The sequence below is a fragment of the Salvelinus alpinus genome, chromosome 18 (genome assembly GCF_045679555.1).
Source record: "Salvelinus alpinus chromosome 18, SLU_Salpinus.1, whole genome shotgun sequence".
NCBI classification, from domain to species: Eukaryota; Metazoa; Chordata; class Actinopteri; order Salmoniformes; family Salmonidae; genus Salvelinus; species Salvelinus alpinus.
The window spans coordinates 24,013,779-24,038,015 of NC_092103.1; the positions used below are offsets into that span (position 1 = coordinate 24,013,779).

At 44.1% G+C, this 24,237-nt stretch overlaps 1 protein-coding gene across 3 annotated transcripts in view; it reads left to right on the forward strand.

Moving 5' to 3' along the window:
- LOC139544035 (sarcoplasmic/endoplasmic reticulum calcium ATPase 2) overlaps positions 1 to 22,587 on the forward strand; it is a 54,366-nt gene extending 31,779 nt beyond the window's left edge. Inside the window, exons 7-22 of one of the 3 annotated variants that reach the window (XR_011668793.1) lie at positions 2,057 to 2,142; positions 2,463 to 2,760; positions 2,882 to 3,048; positions 13,509 to 13,597; positions 13,741 to 13,843; positions 14,032 to 14,163; positions 14,447 to 14,566; positions 14,883 to 15,101; positions 15,322 to 15,657; positions 15,863 to 16,083; positions 17,715 to 17,917; positions 18,046 to 18,131; positions 18,215 to 18,348; positions 18,540 to 18,657; positions 18,810 to 20,685; positions 21,531 to 22,587. Coding sequence is in view for 2 of the 3 variants with exons in the window: in XM_071350713.1 (XP_071206814.1) it covers positions 2,057 to 2,142; positions 2,463 to 2,760; positions 2,882 to 3,048; positions 13,509 to 13,597; positions 13,741 to 13,843; positions 14,032 to 14,163; positions 14,447 to 14,566; positions 14,883 to 15,101; positions 15,322 to 15,657; positions 15,863 to 16,083; positions 17,715 to 17,917; positions 18,046 to 18,131; positions 18,215 to 18,348; positions 18,540 to 18,657; positions 18,810 to 19,085 (2,588 nt within the window). In the remaining variant the exon portion in view is untranslated. Of the gene's footprint in view, positions 1 to 2,056; positions 2,143 to 2,462; positions 2,761 to 2,881; positions 3,049 to 13,508; positions 13,598 to 13,740; positions 13,844 to 14,031; positions 14,164 to 14,446; positions 14,567 to 14,882; positions 15,102 to 15,321; positions 15,658 to 15,862; positions 16,084 to 17,714; positions 17,918 to 18,045; positions 18,132 to 18,214; positions 18,349 to 18,539; positions 18,658 to 18,809 lie in introns of all 3 variants that reach the window. The other 2 variants (XM_071350714.1, XM_071350713.1) reach the window with 2 other exon arrangements.
- The last annotated feature ends 1,650 nt before the right edge of the window (positions 22,588 to 24,237 follow it).

Here is a 24,237-nt window from a genome sequence, read left to right on the forward strand (position 1 = left end):
GCTGATTTAATTAGGGACGATTTTTCAAGTTTTCATAACAATCGGAAATCGGTATTTCTGGGCGCCGATTTGCCGAAAAAAACAACAACAAAAAACTTTTATTTTATTTTTAAATTATTATTTTATTTTTAATTGTATTTATTTTTTATACCTTTTATTTAACTAGGCAAGTCAGTTAAGAACACATTCTTATTTTCAAGGACGGCCTAGGAACGGTGGGTTAACTGCCTCTCAGGGGCAGAACTACAGATTTTCACCTTGTCAGCTCGGGGGATCCAATCTTGCAACCTTACAGTTAACTAGTCCAACGCAATAACGACCTGCCTCTCTCTCGTTGCACTCCACAAGGAGACTGCCTGTTATGTTAATGCAGTAAGCCAAGGTAAGTTGCTAGCTAGCATTAAACTTATCTTATAAAAAACAATCAATCATAATCACTAGTTAACTACACATGGTTGATGATATTACTAGATATTATCTAGCGTGTCCTGCGTTACATATAATCTGACTGAGCATACAAGTATCTAAGTATCTGACTGAGCGGTGGTAGGCAGAAGCAGGCGTGTAAACATTCATTCAAACAGCACTTTCGTGCATTTTGCCAGCAGCTCTTCGTTGTGCGTCAAGCATTGCGCTGTTTATGACTTCAAGCCTATCAACTCCCGAGATGAGGCAGGTGTAACCGAAGTGAAATGGCTAGCTAGTTAGCGCGCGCTAATAGCGTTTCAAACGTCACTCGCTCTGAGCCTTCTAGTAGTTGTTCCCCTTGCTCTGCATGGGTAATGCTGCTTCGATGGTGGCTGTTGTCGTTGTGTTGCTGGAGGAGCGAGGAGAGGGACGGAAGCTATACTGTTACACTGGCAATACTAAAGTGCCTATAAGAACATCTAATAGTCAAAGGTTAATGAAATACAAATGGTATAGAGGGAAATAGTCCTATAACTACAACCTAACACTTCTTACCTGGGAATATTGAAGACTCATGTTAAAAGGAACCACCAGCTTTCATATGTTCTCATGTTCTGAGCAAGCTTTCTTACATAGCACATATTGCACTTTTACTTTCTTCTCCAACACTTTGTTTTTGCATTATTTAAACCAAATTGAACATGTTTCATTATTTATTTGAGGCTAAATTGATTTTATTGATATATTATATTAAGTTAAAATAAGTGTTCATTCAGTATTGTTGTAATTGTCATTTTTACAAATACATTTTTTTTTTTTAAACGGCCGATTAATCGGTATCGGCTTTTTTGGTCCTCCAATAATTGAAAAATAATAATCGGTCGACCTCTAGTGTCCACTTACTTTTGTATGTATAGTGCAGTTTTAAGTGTTACTTGTCATTGCTCCTGCTTCCATAAAAGCACCGCAAGAACACAATGTTACAGAGATTTACAATATGAAACTTATTTAGCTTTGCTTTATCTTTGTGTATAACTTGTATGTAGTTGCCAGTGTTTGAGTTGGGTTATATAGGCTGATGAATGGGTTGAGTCACCACTTGAGAATGACCCTGAAACAGTGTGAGAACAAGAATTTCTGAATGACTCCGTGAACCTTTTATTCAAGAAGAAGTCAGCCGTTCTTAATCAACACAGTATAGAGAGGGAGAACAACGATAGACTGAAAGAGGGAGGCAGAGACTGACAGGGAGAGAGCGATATGGATGAGAGCGTTACAAGGAGAAGCTAGTCCTGAAACCCCTGTCTTGCTCCACTGCCTTAATTGGTAGCAGAGTTTGGTATTTCAGCTGCTTTGCCCTCCTGCCATTCATGGCTCTAATCTGTCAAAAACAGTCCCTCAGCCTATCAGAACAGTGCAGAGCTTGATCAGCTGATTACCCACTAGGCCTTGCATCCCCCTGCAGTGCAGACTCATGAGTGTGAAAGTCCCCTTGGATGCCGCATTTTGTAATTGGCAGCCCTGCTCAGTCAGCTGTGAAGTCAATCCACACCCATCTTCCCCAAAATGTCAACCCATCACCACATTGCTCTGTGTAATGGCTGCGTTGTTTGATCGTCCTCATCCGTCTCTTTCTCTCCTCCGGCAGGGGAGTCTGTCTCTGTGATCAAGCACACTGACCCGGTGCCTGACCCCCGGGCTGTCAACCAGGACAAGAAGAACATGCTCTTCTGTGTGAGTAACTAGAAAACCATGAAAGACCTCTCTTCCCCTTTCATCTTCTATTGTCTCTTCAGTACATGATCCTCTTCCCTGTTTAGCCAACCCAAGAATTATAATCTCCTTTTCTCCACTTATCTCCGTTACATGTTCCTCTCTGGGATTTTAATGTCAGACCTCTTATCCTTAACGCCTTGTCCTCTTCTTCTCCAGTTTTTTTACTGGTCCTCCCCCACTTGTTCAGATGCCCAGTGTGTTTCAGGTTTCCCCAGTGTTAATACAGCCCTCAGCAGTGTACACCTGTTGTCTCATCACCTCTCCTCTCTCCTCCACAGGGCACCAACATAGCAGCGGGTAAGGCAGTGGGTGTTGTGATGGCCACAGGTGTCAACACGGAGATTGGCAAGATCCGGGACGAGATGGCGTCCACGGAGCAGGAGCGTACGCCTCTGCAGCAGAAGCTGGATGAGTTTGGGGAGCAGCTGTCCAAGGTCATCTCCCTGATCTGCATTGCTGTGTGGCTCATCAACATTGGCCACTTCAGTGACCCCGTCCACGGAGGCTCCTGGATCCGTGGCGCCGTGTACTACTTCAAGATTGCTGTGGCCCTGGCCGTGGCCGCCATCCCAGAGGGTAAGAGTCACTAGGCGAGTGGGAGTGAGGGGAAGCAGTCTATAATATACAGAAGCAATACATTGGGCTCCAGCATAGTTAGTATGTCTAACCCCCTCTTATCGCCATCTCTTTTTACTAGGTCTGCCCGCTGTCATCACCACCTGTCTGGCTCTAGGAACCCGCCGCATGGCCAAGAAGAACGCCATCGTCCGCAGCCTGCCCTCTGTGGAGACCCTGGGCTGCACCTCTGTCATCTGCTCCGATAAGACCGGCACCCTCACCACCAACCAGATGTCTGTCTGCAGGGTGAGTCCCCATCCCCAGAGCACCATGGGGATTTAGTAGGAATGGCTGATGTTTAGTATTAGGCTTCGTCCAACGCTCAGGGTATTAAAACTAACACGACCTTTGTAGTGAAAAATATTCTTACCTAAATCAATGATTCTAGCTTTGTTTGTGTGCTACTGCATCCTGGGAAAGTGTCAAGTCCAGCTGCGGGGTCCAGCTGAGCCAAAAAGAGCCTACAGCAGCCTGTTCCACATTAGCCCTAAAACTCCACCTGGTTAAATATGCTATCTGAGCTCAACTTTATTAGCCTCTGCTAGTTTATGTAGCCGTATACCTGCTTAAGGAGAAGGCTATGTTCTTGCCAACCATGAACAATCCAGTGAGTACTTTTGCCACTGATTTGGCAGCAGAACCCACCTGGCAATAAAGCAGTCTTGACAGCGTCTACTGACAGTGTGGATTTATCCACAGGGTATTGTAGAGGTTGAAAGGCAAAGCAGTATAATGAATGATTCATTTATTTGCTATCATGGTTTAAATTAGATTGGGAAGTGATGGATATGAAATTGTTGTTCCTATATTTATTGAATTGCATCATATAAGATTGATTATATGCATCCACCGAACACTTTATGCCAGGGGTAGGAGATTAGATTCAGCCGCGGTCCGATGTTTGTCAGAGCGAATGGTCGTGAGACAGGAACGTAAATTCTAATCATTTGTGCACTGCAAATTTGAAAATAACAATTTCATACCTTTATTACATTGAGACACGATCACTTCTCTTTTCCCCCCGTTGGAACAGACTTCCAAAACTGAACAAATGTTTAGAGGAGTTCCTGGTGATTTTCGTCTCCCCTCCCCCTCTTCACTGCCCTCAGATTGGTGATGAGTGACAAACACGCGGTCATCCATATTTAGGGGGATGGGCAACAGGGGGTCTGCCTGTTACTGACCCCCTAAATATGGACCATTATGCATTACCACTCCCAAGTCTCTTTCCCCAATAGTCTCTTCCGCTGCTATTCTCTTCCACTGCATCACTCCTGTATAATTTCTATCTTCCTTTCTTCCTGCCTTCTCCTACTATTCTCACATTTCATTCCCTCATTCTCTTCATTCTTCTCCCTCTCATCTCTCTCTTTCTCGTGTTTTTTTGAGGGCCTCTGCTGAGAGGGTCTCTGCACGCAAACACAGCGCACGGCACGCACAACATTACATAATACATCTCCACACAACACTGCCCAGCATAATCAAAACAGCACAGCATAACATGGCAGCATGGTTCAATTCTTGCAATAGAGGGGAGAGATTAGAAGCAGCATCTTGTTTAAAGATATCAAAGAAATAGGTTTCCAATGCAAAACTTGCTGGCATATATACTTCTGAACTATTCCTGTACCAATACTGCAATATCAGAATCTGAAATTCGGCTGCTGTGTAAGAAGCGTAGCTCTCTAGCCTGCTTGAGTAGAGGAATGTTTTTCTTAATTCATTGTGTTTTTGGTGAAGCATCCCTGACGTCACAGCTCTTTGAAGTCTGTACTGTGCCCCAGGAGGGGAGAAGGGAAAGACGACACCGGTTCATACTTTTATTTTAATATTTCTCTCCATCTTGCCTTGCTTCTCTGCAGAGCCGGCACCAGGAGATTCGTCTCACTCTGTGTGTCTGTGGAGGAGGCATGCTTTCCCTGTCTGCTTTTTCTCTCCTGTCTCCTCTAACCCTATCCCTGTCTGCTTTTTCTCTCCTGTCTCCTCTAACCCTATCCCTGTCTGCTTTTTCTCTCCTGTCTCCTCTAACCCTATCCCTGTCTGCTTTTTCTCTCCTGTCTCCTCTAACCCTATCCCTGTCTGCTTTTTCTCTCCTGTCTCCTCTAACCCTATCCCTGTCTGCTTTTTCTCTCCTGTCTCCTCTAACCCTATCCCTGTCTGCTTTTTCTCTCCTGTCTCCTCTAACCCTATCCCTGTCTGCTTTTTCTCTCCTGTCTCCTCTAACCCTATCCCTGTCTGCTTTTTCTCTCCTGTCTCCTCTAACCCTATCCCTGTCTGCTTTTTCTCTCCTGTCTCCTCTAACCCTATCCCTGTCTGCTTTTTCTCTCCGGTCTCCTCTAACCCTATCCCTGTCTGCTTTTTCTCTCCGGTCTCCTCTAACCCTATCCCTGTCTGCTTTTTCTCTCCGGTCTCCTCTAACCCTATCCCTGTCTGCTTTTTCTCTCCGGTCTCCTCTAACCCTATCCCTGTCTGCTTTTTCTCTCCGGTCTCCTCTAACCCTATCCCTGTCTGCTTTTTCTCTCCGGTCTCCTCTAACCCTATCCCTGTCTGCTTTTTCTCTCCGGTCTCCTCTAACCCTATCCCTGTCTGCTTTTTCTCTCCGGTCTCCTCTAACCCTATCCCTGTCTGCTTTTTCTCTCCGGTCTCCTCTAACCCTATCCCTGTCTGCTTTTTCTCTCCGGTCTCCTCTAACCCTATCCCTGTCTGCTTTTTCTCTCCGGTCTCCTCTAACCCTATCCCTGTCTGCTTTTTCTCTCCGGTCTCCTCTAACCCTATCCCTGTCTGCTTTTTCTCTCCGGTCTCCTCTAACCCTATCCCTGTCTGCCTTTTCTCTCCTGTCTCCTCTAACCCTATCCCTGTCCCGCCGTCTTGCAGGTTTGTGTGTTTTGTTTGTTATGGAGAACTAATATTCTCCCGCTCTTCCGTCACATTGTGTTGGCTCCCATTAATTTACAGACATATTACATCCACACATTCATCCCAGCATGGATATGCATTAGTACCTTTGTCTAGAATACATCTCCTGGAGACCCACAGCCACCAATAGTAAAGTGTGCTTAATCCTTAGTGTTTTTGTTCCCAGGTACAGTAGCAATTATTTCATTAATTTGCCTAAGTAAAGCTGGTATGGTTTATCAGTGCTCTATTGGTATTGTAGTTGTCTGATGTGCTGCACTCTACTTGGTAAGCTGTGCTTCTACTGCATGTAGATCAGTGGGCTCCAATCAAATGTTATTGGTCACAAATATGTTATTGGTGACAAATACAACCGGTATAGACTTTACAGTGAAATGCTTGCTTATGAGCCCGTTCACAAAAATACAGTTAATAACTAAGAAATATTTGCTAAATAGAAAAGGAGATAACACAATAAAAAACATACATTTTGGGTGGCAGGTAGCCTAGTAGTTAGAGCGTTGGGCCAGTAACCGAAAGGTTGATAGATCGAATCCTTGAGCTGTCATTTTGCCCCTGAACAAGGCAGTTAACCCACTGTTCCTAGGCTGTCATTGTAAATAAGAATTTGTTCTTAACTGACTTGCCTTGTTAAATAAAAAATGAGGCAAGGAGTACCAGTACTGAGACGAAGTGCAGGAGTACACAGTAGTGGTAATTGATGTTATACAGTATTTACAGTACCAGTCAAAAGGGTTTTTATTTACTATTTTCTACATGGTAGAATAATAGTGAAGACAACTATGAAATAACACAAGGATTCATCTAGTAACCAAAAGTGTTAAACAAACCAAAATATATTTTAGATACTTAACGACAGCTTTGTGCACTCTTGACATTCTCTCAACCAGCTTCACCTGGATTGCTTTTCCAACAGTCATGAAGGAGTTCCCACATGCTGAGCACTTGTTGGCTGCTTTTCCTTCACTCTGCAGTCCAACTCATCCCTAACCATCTCAATTGGGTTGAGGTCGGGTGATTGTTGAGGCCAGGTCATCTGACACTGCACCATCACGCTCCTTAGTCAAATAGTCCTTACACAGCCTAGAGGTGTGTTGGGTCATTGTCCTTTTGGAAAAACAAATGATGATCCCACTAAGTGCAATCCAGATGGGTTGGTGTATCGTTGCAGAATGCTGTGGTAGCCCTGCTGGTTAAGTATGCCTTGAATTCTAAATAAATCACAGACAGTATCACCAGCAAAGCACCATCACACCTGCTCCATGCTTCACGGTGGGAACCACACATGCGGAGATCATCCGTTCACCTACTCGGCGGTTGGAACCAAACATTTCAAATTTGGACTCATCAGACCAAAAAACATATTTCCACCGGTCTAATGTCAATTGCTCGTGTTTCTTCGCCCAAGCAAGTCCTCTTATTGGTGTCCTTTTAGTAGTGGTTTCTTTGCAGCAATTTGACCATGAAGGCCTGATTCACGCCGTCTCCTCTGAACGGTTAATGTTGAGATGTCTGTTACTTGAACTCTGAAGCATTTATTTAGGCTGCAATCTGAGGTGCAGTTAACTATAAATAATATCCTCTGCAGCAGAGGTAACTCTGTCTTCCTTTCCTGTGGCGGTCCTCGTGCGAGCCAGTTTCATCATAGCCCTTGATGGTTTTTGCGACTGCACTTGAAGAAACTTTCAAAGTTCTTGAAATGTTCTGTATTGACTGACCTTCAAGTAATGATGGACTGTCGTTTCTCTTTGCTTATTTGAGCTGTTCTTGCCATAATATGGACCTGGTCTTTTACCAAACAGGGCTATTTTCTTTATACCACCCCTACCTTGTCACAACAACTGATTGGTTCAAACACATTAAGAAGGAAAAAAATTCCACAAATTAACTTTTTAGGAAGGGACACCTGTTAATTGAAATGCTTTCCATGTGACTACCTCATGAAGCTGGTTGAGAGAATACCAAGAGTGTGCAAAGCTGTCAAGGCAAAGGGTGGTTACTTTGAAGAATCTCATATCAAATATATTCTAGGGAGTTGTTCCTAGCCACCGTGCTTCTACATCTGTATTGCTTGCTGTTTGGGGTTTTAGGTTGGGTTTCTGTGTAGCACTTTGTGACATTGGCTTATGTAAAAATCAAAAAACATTTGATTTTGTTTATCACTTTTTTTGGTTACTAATTGATTCCATATGTGTTAATTCATAGTTTTGATGTCTTCACTATTCTACAATGTAGAAAATAGTACAAATATTGAAAAACCGTGAAGGAGTAAATGTCAATTTTTGACTGGTACTGTTTATGTAGTTAGGGGTAAAAATAACTAGGCAATCAGGATGTATAATAACCAGAGTAGCAGCAGGGTATGTGAAGTGTCAGTGTATTTTGTGAGTGTGTGGTTAGTCAAGTAAGTGTGCATAGAGCCAGTGCATTATGATAAATAAGTAATAATGGAGGTCAGTGTAAATAGTCCGGGTAGCTATTTTACTAACTGTTCAGCAGCCTTATGGCATGGGTGTAGAAGTTGTTCAGGAGCCTTTTGGTCCCAGACTTGGTGCTCCAGTACCACTTGAGTTGCCATACCAACCTGTCATGCAACCAGTCAAAATGCTCTCAATGTTGCAGTTGTAGAACTTTTTGAGGATCTGAGGGCCCGGGCCAAATCTTTTTAGCCTCCTGAGGGAGAAGAGGCGTTGTCCTACCCTCTTCACGACTGTGATGTTTTTGGACCATGATGGGTCATTAGTGACGTGGACACCGAGGAACTTGAAGCTCTCACTCCACTACAGCCTTGTCGATGTGAATGGGGGGGGTGTTCGGCCCTCTGTTTCATTCCTACAATAAGCTACTTTGTCTTGCCCACGTTGAGGGAGCGGTTGTCATGGCATCACACTGCCAGGTCTCTGACCTCTTCCCTATAGGCTGTGTCGTCGGCAAATTTCATGATCGTGTTGGATACGTGCGCGCCCACACAGTTGTGGGTGAATTGGAGGGGACTGAGCACACACCCCTAAGGGGCCCCCGTGTTGAGGGTCAGCATGGCGGATGTGTTGTTGCCTACCTTTACCATCTGGGGGGGGGGGGGGATCTGTCAGGAGAAGTCTGTCAGGAAGTCCAGGATCCAGCTGCAGAGTGAGGTGTTCAGTCCCAGGGTCGTTAGTTTAGGGATGAGCTTGAAAGGCACTATGGTGTTGAACGCTGAGCTGTAGTCATTTAACAGCTTTCTCACGTAGATGTTCCCTTTGTGTAGGTGGGAAATGGCAGTGTAGAGGGCAATAGAGATTGCGTCGTCTGTCGATCTGTTAGGGCAGTATGTGAATTGGAGTTGGTCCAGGGTTTCTGGGATGATGGTGTTTGAGCCATGAGCAGCCTTTCAAAGCATTTCATGGCTACAGATGTGACTGCTGTGCGGCGGTAGTCATTTATACAGGTTCACTTGGTGTTCTTGAGTACAGGTACCATGGTGGTTTGCTTTAAACTTGTAGGTATTACAGACTGGGTCAGGAAGAGGTTGAAAAATGTCAGTGAAGATACTTGTCAGCTGATCAGCACATGCTCTGAGTACCTGTCCTGGTAATCCATCTGGCCCTGTGGCCTTGTGAATGTTAGCCTGTTTAAAGGTCATACTCACGTCGGCCACGGAGAGCGTGATCATACAGTTGTCCGGAACAGCTGGTGGACTCACGCATGGTTCAATGTTGCTTGCCTCGAAGCGAGCATAAAGGCATTAAAATTGTTTGCTCTCGTCACTGGGCAGCTCATGGCTGGATTTCCCTTTTTTAATCTGTGATAGTTTGCAAGCCTTGCCACATCCGATGAGCGTCAGAGCCGGTGTAGTAGGATTCGGTTTTAGTCATGTGTTGACACTTTGCCTGTTTGACTGTTTCTTATATGCGTTCGGATTAGTGTCCCTCTTGCCCACTTGAGGGAGAAGTTGTTGTCCTGGCATCACACGGACAGGACTCTAGCTTTTAGTTCAATGTGGATGCTGCCTGTAATCCATGGCTTCTATTTGTGATATGGACGTACGGTTACTGTAGGACGATGTCGTCGATGCACTTATTAATGAAGCTGGTGACTGATGTGGTAAACTCCTCAATGCCATCGGATGAATCCTGGAACATATTCCAGTTTGTGCAAAACAGTCCTGTAGCGTAGCATCTGCTTTATCTGACCACTTCCGTATTGACCACATCATTCCTACTTCCTGTTTTTTTTTCTCTTTTTTTTGTAAGCAGGAATCGGAAGGCTAGAGTTATGGTCAAATTTGCCAAATGGAGGGCGAGCTTTGTATACGTCTCTAGGTGACATGCTGGTAGAAATGAGGTAAAACAGATTTCAGTTTTCCTACATTAAAATCACCAGCCACTAGGAGCGCAGCCTCTGGATAAGCATTTTCTTGTTTGCTTATGACTCCTATAGAGCTCGTTGAGTGCGGTCTTAGTGCCAGCATCAGTTTTCAGTGGTTGGTGGTAAATGGACAGCTGTGAAAAATACAAAACAAATGTTGTATTGGTTTGTATGGTATGTTTTACAGCTTATCATGCGCTATTCTAACTAAAGCGAGCAGGACCTTGAGACTTCCTTAATAGAGATTGTTTACCAGCTGTTGACAGTCTCACCCAGTTCTGAATGTCCCGTTGATAGGATAGTCTCGATCAGAGCTCGTCCAGTTTATTCTCCAGCGACTGTATATTCGCCAATAGAAGGGTAGAGACTATTTTATTCTCACCGCCGTAGTCTAATCAAGGTGCCTCTATATCACGGTCTTCGCCTTCTATGAGTGTCGGGAATTTGGGTCAGGTATGGGATAATCAATGTCTTTCGCCTCTGACTCATTGAAGTAAAGTCCTCGTCCAAATCAAGGTTAGTGATATCAAATGTATTTATATAGCCCTTCTTACATCAGCTGATATCTCAAAATGCTGTACAGAAACCCAGCCTAAAACCCCAAACAGCAAGCAATGCAGGTGTAGAAGCACAGTGGCTAGGAAAAACTCTCTAGAAAGGCTAAAACCTAGGAAGAAACCTAGAGAGGAACCAGGCTATGAGGGGTGGCCAGTCCTCTTCTGGCTGTGCCGGGTGGAGATTATAACAGAACATGGCCAAGATGTTCAAATGTTCATAAATGACCAGCATGGTCAAATAATAATAATCACAGTAGTTGTCGAGGGTGCAGCAAGTCAGCACCTCAGGAGTAAATGTCAGTTGGCTTTTCATAGCCGATCAGTAAGAGTATCTCTACCGCTCCTGCGGTCTCTAGAGAGTTGAAAACAGCAGGTCTGGGACAGGTAGCACGTCCGGTGAATAGGTCAGGGTTCCATAGCCGCAGGCAGAACAGTTGAAACTGGAGCAGCAGCACGGCCAGGTGGACTGGGGACAGCAAGGAGTCATCATGCCAGGTAGTCCTGAGGCATGGTCCTAGGGCTCAGGTCCTACGAGAGAAAGAGAGAATTAGAGAGAGCATACTTAAATTCACACAGGACACCGGATAAGACAGGACAAGTACTCCAGATATAACAAACTGACCCTAGCCCCCTGACACATAAACTACTGCAGCATAAATACTGGAGGCTGAGACAGGAGGGGTCAGGAGACACTGTGGCCCCATCCGATAATACCCTCGGACCAAACAGGAAGGATATAACCCCACCCACTTTGCCAAAGCACAGCCCCCACACCACTAGAGGGATATCTTCAACCACAAACTTACCATCCTGAGACAAGGCCGATAACTGTTCTGATGTCCAAAAGCTCTTGTCGATCATAGGAAATGATGGTGGAAACATTATTTACAAAGAAAAGTTACGATTGGCTGCCAAAAATACAATTGATCTGGAGCCCATAAAATGGCCGCTTTCCGAATTATCGGCCTACGGTGTTAGGGTGATTTAGGGGATCTAGAGAACTGGCGGTTGTGTAAAGCCTGTCGCATGCTTCCCATTCGAAACAATGTGACGTTTTTGTCCATTTTGGTGTTCGGCAGGGTTTTTTTGGGGCTGTGGTTGGTGAACTCCTGATAGCAGTGTGTCGTGGAAATTCAGCACTGAGAGAGACTTGGTCATTTCTTCAACCAATCATCTTTATTTAATATCGATTCATAATTGCAATAATGAAACCGTCAGCCCAACAGCCTTGACTGTTAGGCTGAGAGCCTCCCAAAGAACGAGAAACAGATATCTTATATAGGACACTAAGAATGCTTAGTTCCACCCCTCAAATCAAATTTTATTTGTCACATACACATGGTTAGCAGATGTTAATGCGAGTGTAGCGAAATGCTTGTGCTTCTAGTTCCGACAATGCAGTAATAACCAACAAGTAATCTAACCTAACAATTCCACAACTACTACCTTATATACACAAGTGTAAAGGGATAAAGAATATGTACATAAAGATATATGAATGAGTGATGGTACAGAACGGCATAGGCAAGATGCAGTAGATGGTATAGTGTACAGTCTATACATATACATATGAGATGAGTAATGTAGGATATGTAAACATTATATTAAGTGGCAGCTTAAAGAGCATCATAAGCCACTTTGGATTCATCTTGTCGTTAACAACACATGGTGTTATAACCCCCAACCCTGGCTTAATTTCCCTGATGCCAGGATGTCTAGGAACCCTTTGTCCAGTCCATCTCTATCCCAGTTACAACCACCCCACATCCTGTCCATGGAATACATCTCCCTCAGTGCACCACATAGAATGGTATATGTGACTGTAAAGTTATCACCCTCTAGTAAAACCCATTTCCTCGATGCCCAGACTAGCTGCAGGAAGCTAGACTGGACACCATAAAAACTCAGCCTTAGTCTTACTTTTAGTTAAATATATAATCGTTCACTATTAATATAAAATAAATCAGGTAAGTATGTCGTTTTTCTATCACAAGTGGCTACTGGACAGGATTCTTTTTTGAATTTTTAGCCCCTTTTTCTCCCCAATTTCGTGGTATCCAATTGTTAGTAGTTACTATCTTGTCTCATCGCTACAACTCCCGTACAGGCTCAGGAGAGACGAAGGTCGAAAGCCATGCGTCCTCCGAAACACAACCCAACCAAGCCGCACTGCTTCTTAACACAGCGCGCATCCAACCCGGAAGCCAGCCGCACCAATGTGTAGGCGGAAACACCGTGCACCTGGCGACCTTGGTTAGCGCGCACTGCGCCCGGCCCGCCACAGGAGTCGCTGGTGCGTGATGAGACAAGGATATCCCTACCGGCCAAATCCTCCCTAACCCGGACGACGCTAAGCGAATTGTGCGTCGCCCCATGGACCTCCCGGTCGCGGCCGGCTGCGACAGAGCCTGGGCGCGAACCCAGAGACTCTGGTGGCGCAGCTAGCACTGCGATGCAGTGCCCTAGACCACTGCGCCACCCGGGAGGCCCCAATGAAATGTAATTCAATGAGAGATGACTAGTATTCATGCAATTTTTTTCACTTGAGAAATACTGCACCAAACATCTTAGTTAATGTAAAATTGGGTAACTTAGACCTCCTCATAAAAAAACATCAATTCGATTTCTTAATGTATCTTAGATGAATTTGAATTATTTTGAGGAAGTCTACAGTATACTGGATATGTTGCTATGGTGTTTTAAGAGGGACAACAGTAACATTGCAGCTTTTTTCGCTCTATAAAAAAAAAAATGAAGCGAAGGCATTTTAGGGAAGTATGCGAGGCACAGACGACTGAACGAACCTAGTATGCGAGCGCCTTGCATCCATAAGGAAACAGATTTGTGTATGTGACCTGACACGTTTTCTACCCATTTGTGTTCTAGATGTTCGTTATTGACCAGGCGGCGGGCGATAGCTGCTCCCTGAAGGAGTTCACAATCACTGGCTCCACATACGCCCCTGAGGGACAAGTGTGAGTAGAGACACATACAGAACGAACACACACGCGTGCGCACACAATGAAACACACACGTGTAGTCATATATTATCAATACACCACAACATACCTGAGCTCACTGTTCCCCCTTTTTCATGGCTGTTGTCTTTTTATTCCAGGTACCATGATGGTAAACCAGTCAAGTCCTCCCAGTATGATGGCTTAGTTGAGATGGCCTCCATCTGTGCCTTATGTAACGACTCCTCCCTGGATTACAATGAGGTTTATGTCCTTTATAACCTTCACTGTTATGTTCCTGCTGGTTGAAAAGGCCTGTCACATAAGCCTTTATCAGGGGTTCATTTATGGTTTTGAATATCAGTAGTCATCTCCATTATGTTGTGGATATACAAGTTAACTGTTTTTTAGTTGTTTATTGCTACTATCTGGTGTGTGTGTTTTCTCCTCAGATCAAAGGTGTGTATGAGAAGGTTGGCGAGGCTACAGAGACTGCCCTCACCTGCCTGGTGGAGAAGATGAACGTGTTTGACACTGACGTCGAGGGCCTGTCCAAGATCGAGAGAGCCAATGCCTGCAACTCTGTAAGCCACCGTCAGCTACGCTCTTAATCCCAACATGATTCTCCTGTGAAAGTATTATAAAACTGCGTGTTGGTCTAATGTCAACCTATTACCTTTATAGTGCACTACGTTTGACCTGAGCCCTATGGGCCCTGGTGGTCAAAAGTAGTGCACTATAAAGGAAATAGGGTGCCATTTAGGATTTATGCCCGAGTGTGGTCCAATTCCATCAGACATCCCCAGGTTGTTGTTCCACTCCTTGTTAAAGATGTGTTGGTGTGTGTTTCTTCACTGTGTGGTACAGGTGATCAAGCAGCTGATGAAGAAGGAGTTCACCCTGGAGTTCTCCAGAGACAGGAAGTCAATGTCTGTGTACTGCACACCCAACAAGGCCCACTCCTCCATTGGCAAGATGTTTGTTAAGGTAATTATTAGCATCCATCTACAGTATTTCTCGGATTGTAGACCATATGGACACCGGAGAAATTCCTTATATAGTGCACTACTTTTGACCAGGGCCCAGTAGGTCACTATATAGGGAATAGGGTGTCATTTTGGACACAGTTCTAGATGCCGCTTCATAATAACTATGATAAATGATAGGATTTTGATACATGTGTTTGTGTACTTTAAGAACAGGTGTCATTTTGTAGTTGTAATGTACAGTATGTAGGAAATGAGCAGAGGATAATGCTTTATTTCCTCTGGTTTGAGTTCCTGTCTCTGTCCCTCACTCTCAGGGAGCCCCAGAAGGAGTGCTTGACAGGTGCACTCACATCCGTGTGGGCGGGAACAAGGTGCTCCTGACCCCGGGCATCAAGGACAAGGTATTGTCAGTGATCAGGGAGTACGGGACGGGGCGTGACACACTGCGCTGCCTGGCCCTGGCCACAAAGGACAACCCTATTGCCAAAGAGGACATGGTGTTGGAAGACTCAAACCGCTTCATTGAATACGAGGTGAGGGAGTGGGGGTCATAATGCAGTGAAATTGACATAAATAGCAGAGCATTTATTCAGAGAACTTATGTATTACTGTATAGAACTTACTGTATAGAAGTAACATGATGAGGCTGCAAAAATAAGTGTATATTGCAAAAACAAAATATTTCAATCATATGGATGAGGCCTTGTGAGTGAGCCAAATCCAGGACTCTGGTCTGACTGTCTCTCTCCCCAGACGGACCTGACGTTCGTGGGTTGCGTGGGCATGCTGGACCCTCCCAGGGCGGAGGTGGCTGCCTCCATCAAGCTGTGCCGCCTGGCCGGCATCCGCGTCATCATGATCACCGGCGACAACAAAGGCACAGCCATTGCCATCTGCCGCCGCATCGGCATCTTCAGTGACAAAGACGATGTCTCCTCCATGGCCTTCACCGGCCGCGAGTTTGACGACTTGTCGCCGGCTGCCCAGCGAGACGCGGTGGTCAATGCACGCTGCTTTGCCCGCGTGGAGCCGTCTCACAAGTCCAAGATTGTGGAGTTCCTACAGTCCATGGACGAGATCACGGCCATGGTGAGTGAGAAGAGGTCCTCCTGAGACCTGCCTCATCAGTTTCTGTGCAGCGTTGAACTGAAACTACACTTTGTGGTTCGGCTTTCATGATGAGCCCTCAGCATGTCATGTAACCTCTAAAACATATGTGATTAGTCTAAAGCTTTCAAGCTATCCTGTAGAAAAGTAGATGGCTAACCACGCTCTGTCCTTTCCCCATGACCAGACTGGTGATGGTGTGAACGACGCCCCTGCCCTGAAGAAGGCAGAGATTGGCATCGCCATGGGTTCAGGCACGGCTGTAGCTAAGTCAGCCTCTGAGATGGTCCTGGCTGATGACAACTTCTCTACCATCGTGGCGGCTGTGGAGGAGGGCAGGGCCATCTACAACAACATGAAGCAGTTCATCCGTTATCTCATCTCCTCCAACGTGGGAGAGGTCGTCTGGTAAGGATCACGGCTTTGTCCCAAATGGCTCCCTATTTCCAGTTAAAGCTCACTACTTTTGACCCGATAGGGCGCTGGTCAATAGTTGTGCACTATATAGGGACTGGGTGTCATTTATCACAACCCCACATCGCTCAGTAAGAAAATCAACAAATGGATGTCAGTGCCAGGGTTAACCTTTTATGGCTGCCATCCCGCTACCGGGATGATATGACTACAGCGAGTGAAAGTGCAGGGCGCCAAATTCAAAAAGCAGAAATCTCATAATTAAAATTCCTCAAACATAGATTTGTCTTATATCATTTTAAAGGTAATCTTGTTGTTAATCCCACCAAAGTGTCCGATTTCAAATATGTTTTTCAGCGAAAGCACTACAAACGATTATGTTAGGTCACCACAAAACCACAATAAGCACAGCCATTTTCCCAGCGAAATATAGCTTTCACAAAAACCAGAAATAGAGAAAATTAATCACTAACCTTTGATTATTTTCATCAGATGACACACATAGGACTTCATGTTACACAATACATGCATGTTTTGTTTGATTAAGTTCATATTTATATCAAAAAATCAGAGTTTACATTGACGCGTTGGATTCACTAGTTGCAAAAACATCAAGTGACTTTGCATAGCCACATCGTTTCAACAGAAATACTCATCATAAAAGTTATACACATGGAATTATAGATATACCTCTCCTTAATGCAACCGCTGTGTCAGATTTCAAAATAACTTTACGGAAAAATAAACCATGCAATAATCTGAGACGGAGCTCAGAACAATAGTCAAATTAGCCGCCATGTTGGACTCAACAGAAACCAGAAAATACATGATAAATGTTTCCTTACCTTTGATGAATTCATCAGAATGCAGTCCTAGGAATCCCAGGTCCACAATAAATGCTTGATTAGTTCGTTAATGTCCGTTATTTATGTCAAATTAGCTACTTTGGACATGTTTACCAAACGCCAAACCCAAAGTGCGTCCACTATAACGTGACAATGTCCAAAAGTTCCGTTACAGTCAGTAGAAACATGTCAAACGATGTACTGAATCAATCTTTAGAATGTTGTTAACATACATCTTGAATAACCTTCCAACCGGAGAATTTCATCGACTTCAGTTGACCGATGGAACGGAGCTGACTCTCACGTGAACGCGCGTGTTCAATGCGTGATCACCTCCTGCCAGAGCTCACTAATTCCTGTCTCCTTCAGCCCCCCTTCACATTAGATTCATCAGACAAAGTTCTATTGACTGTTGACATCTAGTGGAAGCCGTAGGAAGTGAAAACTCATCAATATATCTCTGTGATTTCAATGAGAGCTTGGTTGAAAATTGGCACCCCCAGAAAAATACAGACAGGAAGTGGAACTTCTCAGGTTTTTGCCTGCCATGTAAGTTATGTTATACTCACAGACATAATTCAAACAGTTTTAGAAACTTCAGAGTGTTTTCTATCCAATATAATAATATGCATATATTAGCAACTGGGAATGAGGAGCAGGCCGTTTAATATGGGCACCTCTGTGCACCTTTCATCCAAGCTACTCAATACTGCCCCTTCAGCCATAAAGTTAACAAGCCTTCATCCTCACGTAAATAATGTTATTCTACCATTCCTATAGCATCTTCCTGACGGCTGCTCTAGGCTTCCCCGAGGCTCTGATCCCTGTCCAGCTGCTGTGGGTTAACCTGGTGACGGACGGCCTCCCTGCCACTGCCCTGGGCTTCAACCCCCCCGACCTGGACATCATGAACAAGGTCCCCCGCAACGCCCGCGAGCCCCTCATCTCTGGATGGCTCTTCTTCAGATACCTCGCCATCGGATGTGAGTTCACTTGCCCTCTGTGGAGAAAAAACCTTCACAAAAGTGAAATATGGCTTAGTTGAACAAGTGTTTAGACTGTTGTGTGTATCCAGATAGCCATGTGTGACTCCTGTGCTCTGCCTCTTCAGGCTATGTGGGTGCGGCTACAGTCGGTGCTGCTACCTGGTGGTTTGTCGCTGCTGAGGACGGACCCAGGATCACCTTGTACCAACTGGTAGGAGAACAATGCCAATACAACGCACACACACACTCTCAAACGCATAGACTTACTGAGCGGCTTTTCTCCTCTGCCCACAGAGCCACTTCCTGCAGTGTGGTCCTGACAACCCAGAGTTTGATGGTTTGAAGTGTGAGCTGTTTGAGTCCCCCTACCCCATGACCATGGCCCTGTCTGTGCTTGTCACCATAGAGATGTGCAACGCCCTCAACAGGTCAGACTATGCCGCTACATCTTTCGCGTTACCTCTCTCTTTTTGAAGTTCTCCACTGTTGCTTTAGGCTTGACACTAGTAGCATAATGTTGTGAGATTAATCTGGTACACATGGTCAAATGATGGGCAAATGGCTCCCAAATGGGTTTTCAATCAGTGACTTAACCCAGTCGTTCTCTCTGTTTCCTCAGTGTGTCAGAGAACCAGTCCCTGCTGCGTATGCCCCCCTGGGAGAATGTGTGGCTGCTGGGAGCCATCTGCCTCTCCATGTCCCTGCATTTCCTTATCCTCTACGTGGAGCCCCTGCCGGTGAGACTACCTGCAATAATAATAAACCTGAGGCTACCAGAAATGATTTTTAGAACAATTAAATGCTAGTGTAACGAGTGGGATAGGTGGAGAAACTGAAAAGGCAGGAGAGGTTATCCTCCTCACCCATGTTGCTACCTTCTCCTCTACAGATCATCTTCCAGATCACCCCTCTGAACCTGACCCAGTGGCTGATGGTGCTGAAGCTCTCCCTGCCTGTCCTCCTGCTGGACGAGGTCCTAAAGTTAGCAGCCAGGAACTACATGGAGAACTACCCTGGTAAAGAGCTGGAGAAGCCCAGCAGCAAAGGCTGCTCTCTGTCTGCATGCATGGAGGGCATCTCCTGGCCCTTTGTGGCCCTCACCCTCCCCCTGGTGCTGTGGATTTACAGCACCGACACTAACATGGCAGACATGTTCTGGTCCTGACTGACTTGAGCACAACCCTCTTCCTCCTGTGTGTGCATAGTTAGTGTTTGTGTGTGTGTTTGTAGACTTGGAGTGTGCCTGCCGAGCGTGCATGAGAAGGACCTAGTTTAACACAAACTTAAAAAATAATATTCAAAAGTCTTTTTGAAATTGTGAGTGTCAGTTTGACCGTCACTCATGTAGCTGTGGACTTTTTGCTGGTTCAAACAGAAAATAATGTTGTCAGTTTTTGTTGTCTATTTCCTTTTTAAATTAGATTTTTTTTTTATGATTTGGGACTATCACTTTCACTACAGTACAAATAGTATTTTTGCGCTGCCCTTTTCATATTAGTATACAAATGAGATATTTAAAAGCAGTCCATTGACCAGAGATTGTAACACTATTTTATGCTACTTTTTTTTGTTCATCACTTTGTAAATTGTTGGAACGGATTGCAGGAGGAGTGGCTACTGTTGTCTTCAGTAGAAACTTACAACTCTTTCAGAGCCAATGGACAAGCACTAGATAGCAGGAGGTGGGTAAGATAAGGGTTTGTGGAGTGATTGTGTATGCATAGCTGAAAACGAAACCTACATGTTCTTTAACCTAGCATGAACTGTACTGGGTTTTTAATTTATGATTTAGTCGTCTCCCCCACATCAATGTAAAAATTACCTTTATGGATCAAAATAAATAAAAATATTTGAAAAGCCAGTTTTTCTGCTGTAGGCAGAGCACAGCTACCTCAATACAATCCATTTTGCTCATTTCTAGATTATTTCCCCTACATGGCTTTAGTCTTTATTCAACATTTAGTCCATATAGTTATGACACTTGATGTGCCCCTATTTCCTTGTGCAGAAAACAAAAATCTAATTGGCCTTCCCTCAGTAATTTTCCCTCAGTAAGGGTATTTTGTCTATGTATTTTTTATTTTACTTGACTTTTATTACATTTATTGCTGTTTTGTTGGCAGGATTGGGTTTAGGATGTAAATGTTGCCGTCTTTGTGGGTCATAATTTTGATTCAAAGGAGAGAAAAGGCGACATATTTTTTTACTTTAAAAATACAGGTTTTCCAATTGACTACTCAACCATGAACTTGCGACACAAAAGTCCCAAGGTTTTGTTTTTTATATTTCAAGAAAAATACACTCATGAACCCTTTGAATCAAAGTGTTTTTGTCTTTCTTTACCAGGACTGAGCGAATGTGGTGACCAGATTATTTCTATACAGTGTGGTTTTTGTATGGGCACATACTTGAATATAGATAATGTACAGTGTCTTTGAATGCTTCATCCTTATTGGGCGCAACTTGGCTGGCAGGTTGTGTTTATACAGAACTCTGATCTAGAGTTGTTGTTTTTTCTCCGGGGGGCTTACAAGTCTGTGAAAGGTGCAGTATACCTTTAGAATAGTAGTCCCAAGGAGTCCATACCATCACACTAGTATTATTGTCTACTAGATAGGTCTGTTTTTCAGCAATCCAACATGGAAACATACCTCTGTGAAGCATGTCTTTTGGTAGATGTCTTGGTTTGATTTCACTGTGTCTGTGTTCTTTAACAACTGTGTGCTTTCTCCTTCAATGCCTTCCACTGGCTTCCCTTTTCACTAGTGAGTATTCCCTTCCACCACCACACTCTTTAACACACCAATCACTTCACATCAAAAATGTATAATGGAGAGATGACCCATAGCTATAACATTTTGATCAACTACAGACATCAGCATATATTTTTGCATTACATGATTGCCTTTGACCAGCTGAGACCATTAGATCAATACATTTTTGCTGTTCTTGTCAGTTTTGGACTAGTTGTCCATCTGGTGCTCAGGCAGCTTTCTGCTGTTGCTGCAACTTGATGACGGCCAGGGCTGCCGCTCATCAGATTTAATTCACTTGTCTCTGACAGGCTATATCGATTCAGGATGGGCTTTTGACTGATGAGAGGCTTTAAAAAAATATATGTATTCAGTGCACACTAAAACCAGGACTCTGTAAAATGTTTTGACAGGCAGCCAATTCTGATCTCTTTTCCACTTATTGGTCTTTTGACCAATCATATCAGATCTTTTCACATCAGATCTTTTTCAGAGCGAAAAAATATCAGAATGGGGCTGCCTGTCTGAACGCAGCCATAGAAGTCCGAGTTAGTTGGCTATGTTGTGGTTGATATTGGATTGAGGATATTTGAAGCCATGTCTACATCATATTCCTGTTTTTCTTTGTCACTATTCTTCTAATGGACTTTATCAGAGTGCCTATTTTCTTGCACACCTACACTTGCAGCTTAAGCTCCCACACAATCACAGATATCAGTGTGGGTGTCAAATCTGGTGTTTTGTTGCATGGAAATATACTGGATGTAGTCTTTTGGCAATGCAGCAAAAATATATATTTTAGACATGTTTTTCTGTTTTGATATTTTGTACTCATCATATTTTCCCTTTCTCTACAGGTGATGACTAAAACCTGCCATTCCATCTAGTCTGATATGATAGCTGTAGAGACTAACTGTCCTGTTCAGCATGTGTGTTCTGGGTAGCATTACACCTCGGATATCTTGACCCGTACTGTATATCAGTGGAGGCTATAGGAGGACGGGCCCATTGTAATGGCTGGAATGGTATCAAACATGGAAACTACAGGTTTGACTGTTCCATGAAATCATTTCCAGCCATTACAATGGGCCCATCCTCCTATAGCTCTTCCCACCAGCGTCCTCTGTATATGTGACCTTTGCAGACATGGGTACAATGCATTTATAGTATTTTCAAATGTTATGGGGAAAATGACCAAATAGTAAGTGGAATGAGATGATGTGGGATTGGTGGGTGGGGGTTTAACTTACTTATATCGTGGTTAGACTTGGGAGAGATGGTGCCGTTTTGGATTCTTATATGCAGGGGAAGCCTTCCATGTCCCTGACATTTCTCCCTGCGTCTTCCTACCTTTAGTATTTCATACCAGGTTGACTATATAGTTTTATATCCATGTACAATACACAGTAGTGCATGCCCACCAGCTGTGAGTAGCCATGCAATTTATCTAGATTTCTATAGTAAAATATTGTACAAAACTGCTTGACACGATAATAGATAAATACTACAGTATCACTAATACTATTAAGTGTTTATCACTGATCAGAAACATTTCCTATTGTTTGGGAATTTGCACAGTACTGGGCCAGAAGACACTGATATCTGTGGAGTCTGAACTTTAACAATATTACCACTCAACTACTATTAGTTGTGAGAAACCAGGACAGAAGACTGGCTTTGATTTATTAGTGACTTGCAATATAACTGTGTTCTATACCTGTTGAAAAAAAGTATCTTTTTGTCTTATCATGCAATATCATGTAACTTATTGAAGCTGCAGTTAAACTGATGTGTTAACATGGTGGGGAGTTAACGGGAACATCTGTACATTTGATTGATCACTACCTGTGCTCAATGATTGTAACATGCATCACTGAGATTGTGGTTTCAGTTTAATAAACTATTGAAACTTTATTTGGGTCTATCATTGTGTCTTGTAATCTGAGAGTGCCAGTCTGTGCTGTCATACCAACTCATTGTTTGCCAATGGAGTTGGCAAGTGTGCAAATACACTAAACAAAAAATATAACCGCAACAATTTCAAAGATTTTACTGATTTACAGTTCATATAAGAATCATTCAATTGAAAAAAATCCATTAGGCCCTAATCTATGGATTCCACATGACTGAATACAGATATGCATCTGTGGTCACAGATGCCTTAAGAAAATAATAATGGGGTGTGGCCTATGAAATATTGTCCCACTCCTCAATGGCTGTGTGAAGTTGCTGGTATTGGTGCGAACTGGAACACGCTGATGATCCAGAGGATGACGAAAGTGCTCAATGGGTGACATGTCTGGTGAGTATGCAGTCCATGGAAAAACTAGGACATTTTCAGCTTCCAGAAATTGTGTACAGATCCTTGCGACTTGGGGCAGTGTATTATCATGCTGAAACATAAGGGGATGGCACGACAATGGGCCTCAGGATCTCATCACGGTATCTCTGCATTCAAATTGGCATCGGTAAAATGCAATTGTGTTGTCCGTAGCTTATGCCTGCACATACCATAAACCAACCGGCACTCTGTTCACAACGTTAACAGCAAAATCACAAACACAATGCCATACACATTGTCTGCCATCTGCCCGGTACAGTTGAAACCGGGATTCATCCGTCAAGAGCACACTTCTCCAGCGTGCCAGTGGCCATCGAAGGTGAGCATTTGCACACTGAAGTCTGTTACGATGCCTAACTACAGTCAGGTCAAGACCCTGGTGAGGATGACAAGCATGCATATCAATCAAATCAAATGTTTTTATGCAGCCTAAAACCACAAACATTAAGAAATGCAGATGTAGAAGCTCAGTGGCTAGGAAAAACTCCCTAGAAAGGCAGGAACCTAGGAAGACACCTAGAGAGGAACCAGGCTCTGAGGGGTGGCCAGTCCTCTTCTGGCCGTGCCGGGTGGAGATTCTAATAGGCCACATTGTTCTTCAAGATGTTCAAGCATTCGTAGATGACCAGCAGGGTCAAATAATAATCACAGTGCTTGTAGAGCGTGTAACAGGTCAGCACCTCAGGAGTAAATGTCAGTTGGCTTTCAGAGGTCGAGATAGCAGGTGTAGTAGAGAGCGAGAGAGGATCGAAAACAAGAGGTCCGGGACAAGGTACAGTAGCACGTCCGGTAATCAGGTCAGGGTTCCATAGCCGCAGGCAAAACAGCAGAAACTGGATCAGCAGCACAACCAGGTGTACTGGGGACAGCCAGGAGTCTTCAGGCCAGGTAGTCCTGAGGCATGGTCCTAGAGCTCAGGTCCTCAGAGAGAGCGAGAGAGATGGAGGGAGCATACTTAAGTTCACACAGGACACCAGATGAGACAGGAGAATTTCACCAGATAGGACAGACTAGCCCCCTGGCACAGTCTATTGCAGGATCTTTCATTTCAGCTCATGAAATTTTGGACCAACACTTTTTACATGTTGCGTTTATATTTTTGTTCAGTGTAGCTAACCCAAGATAGTTAATCTGTGTCGTTTACAGTGGGAGAAAATGAAGCATTAGTGGGCAGAACAAGCAAGGTAGGCGCGTTGTAACATATTTCAGTTAGGGAATGCCTC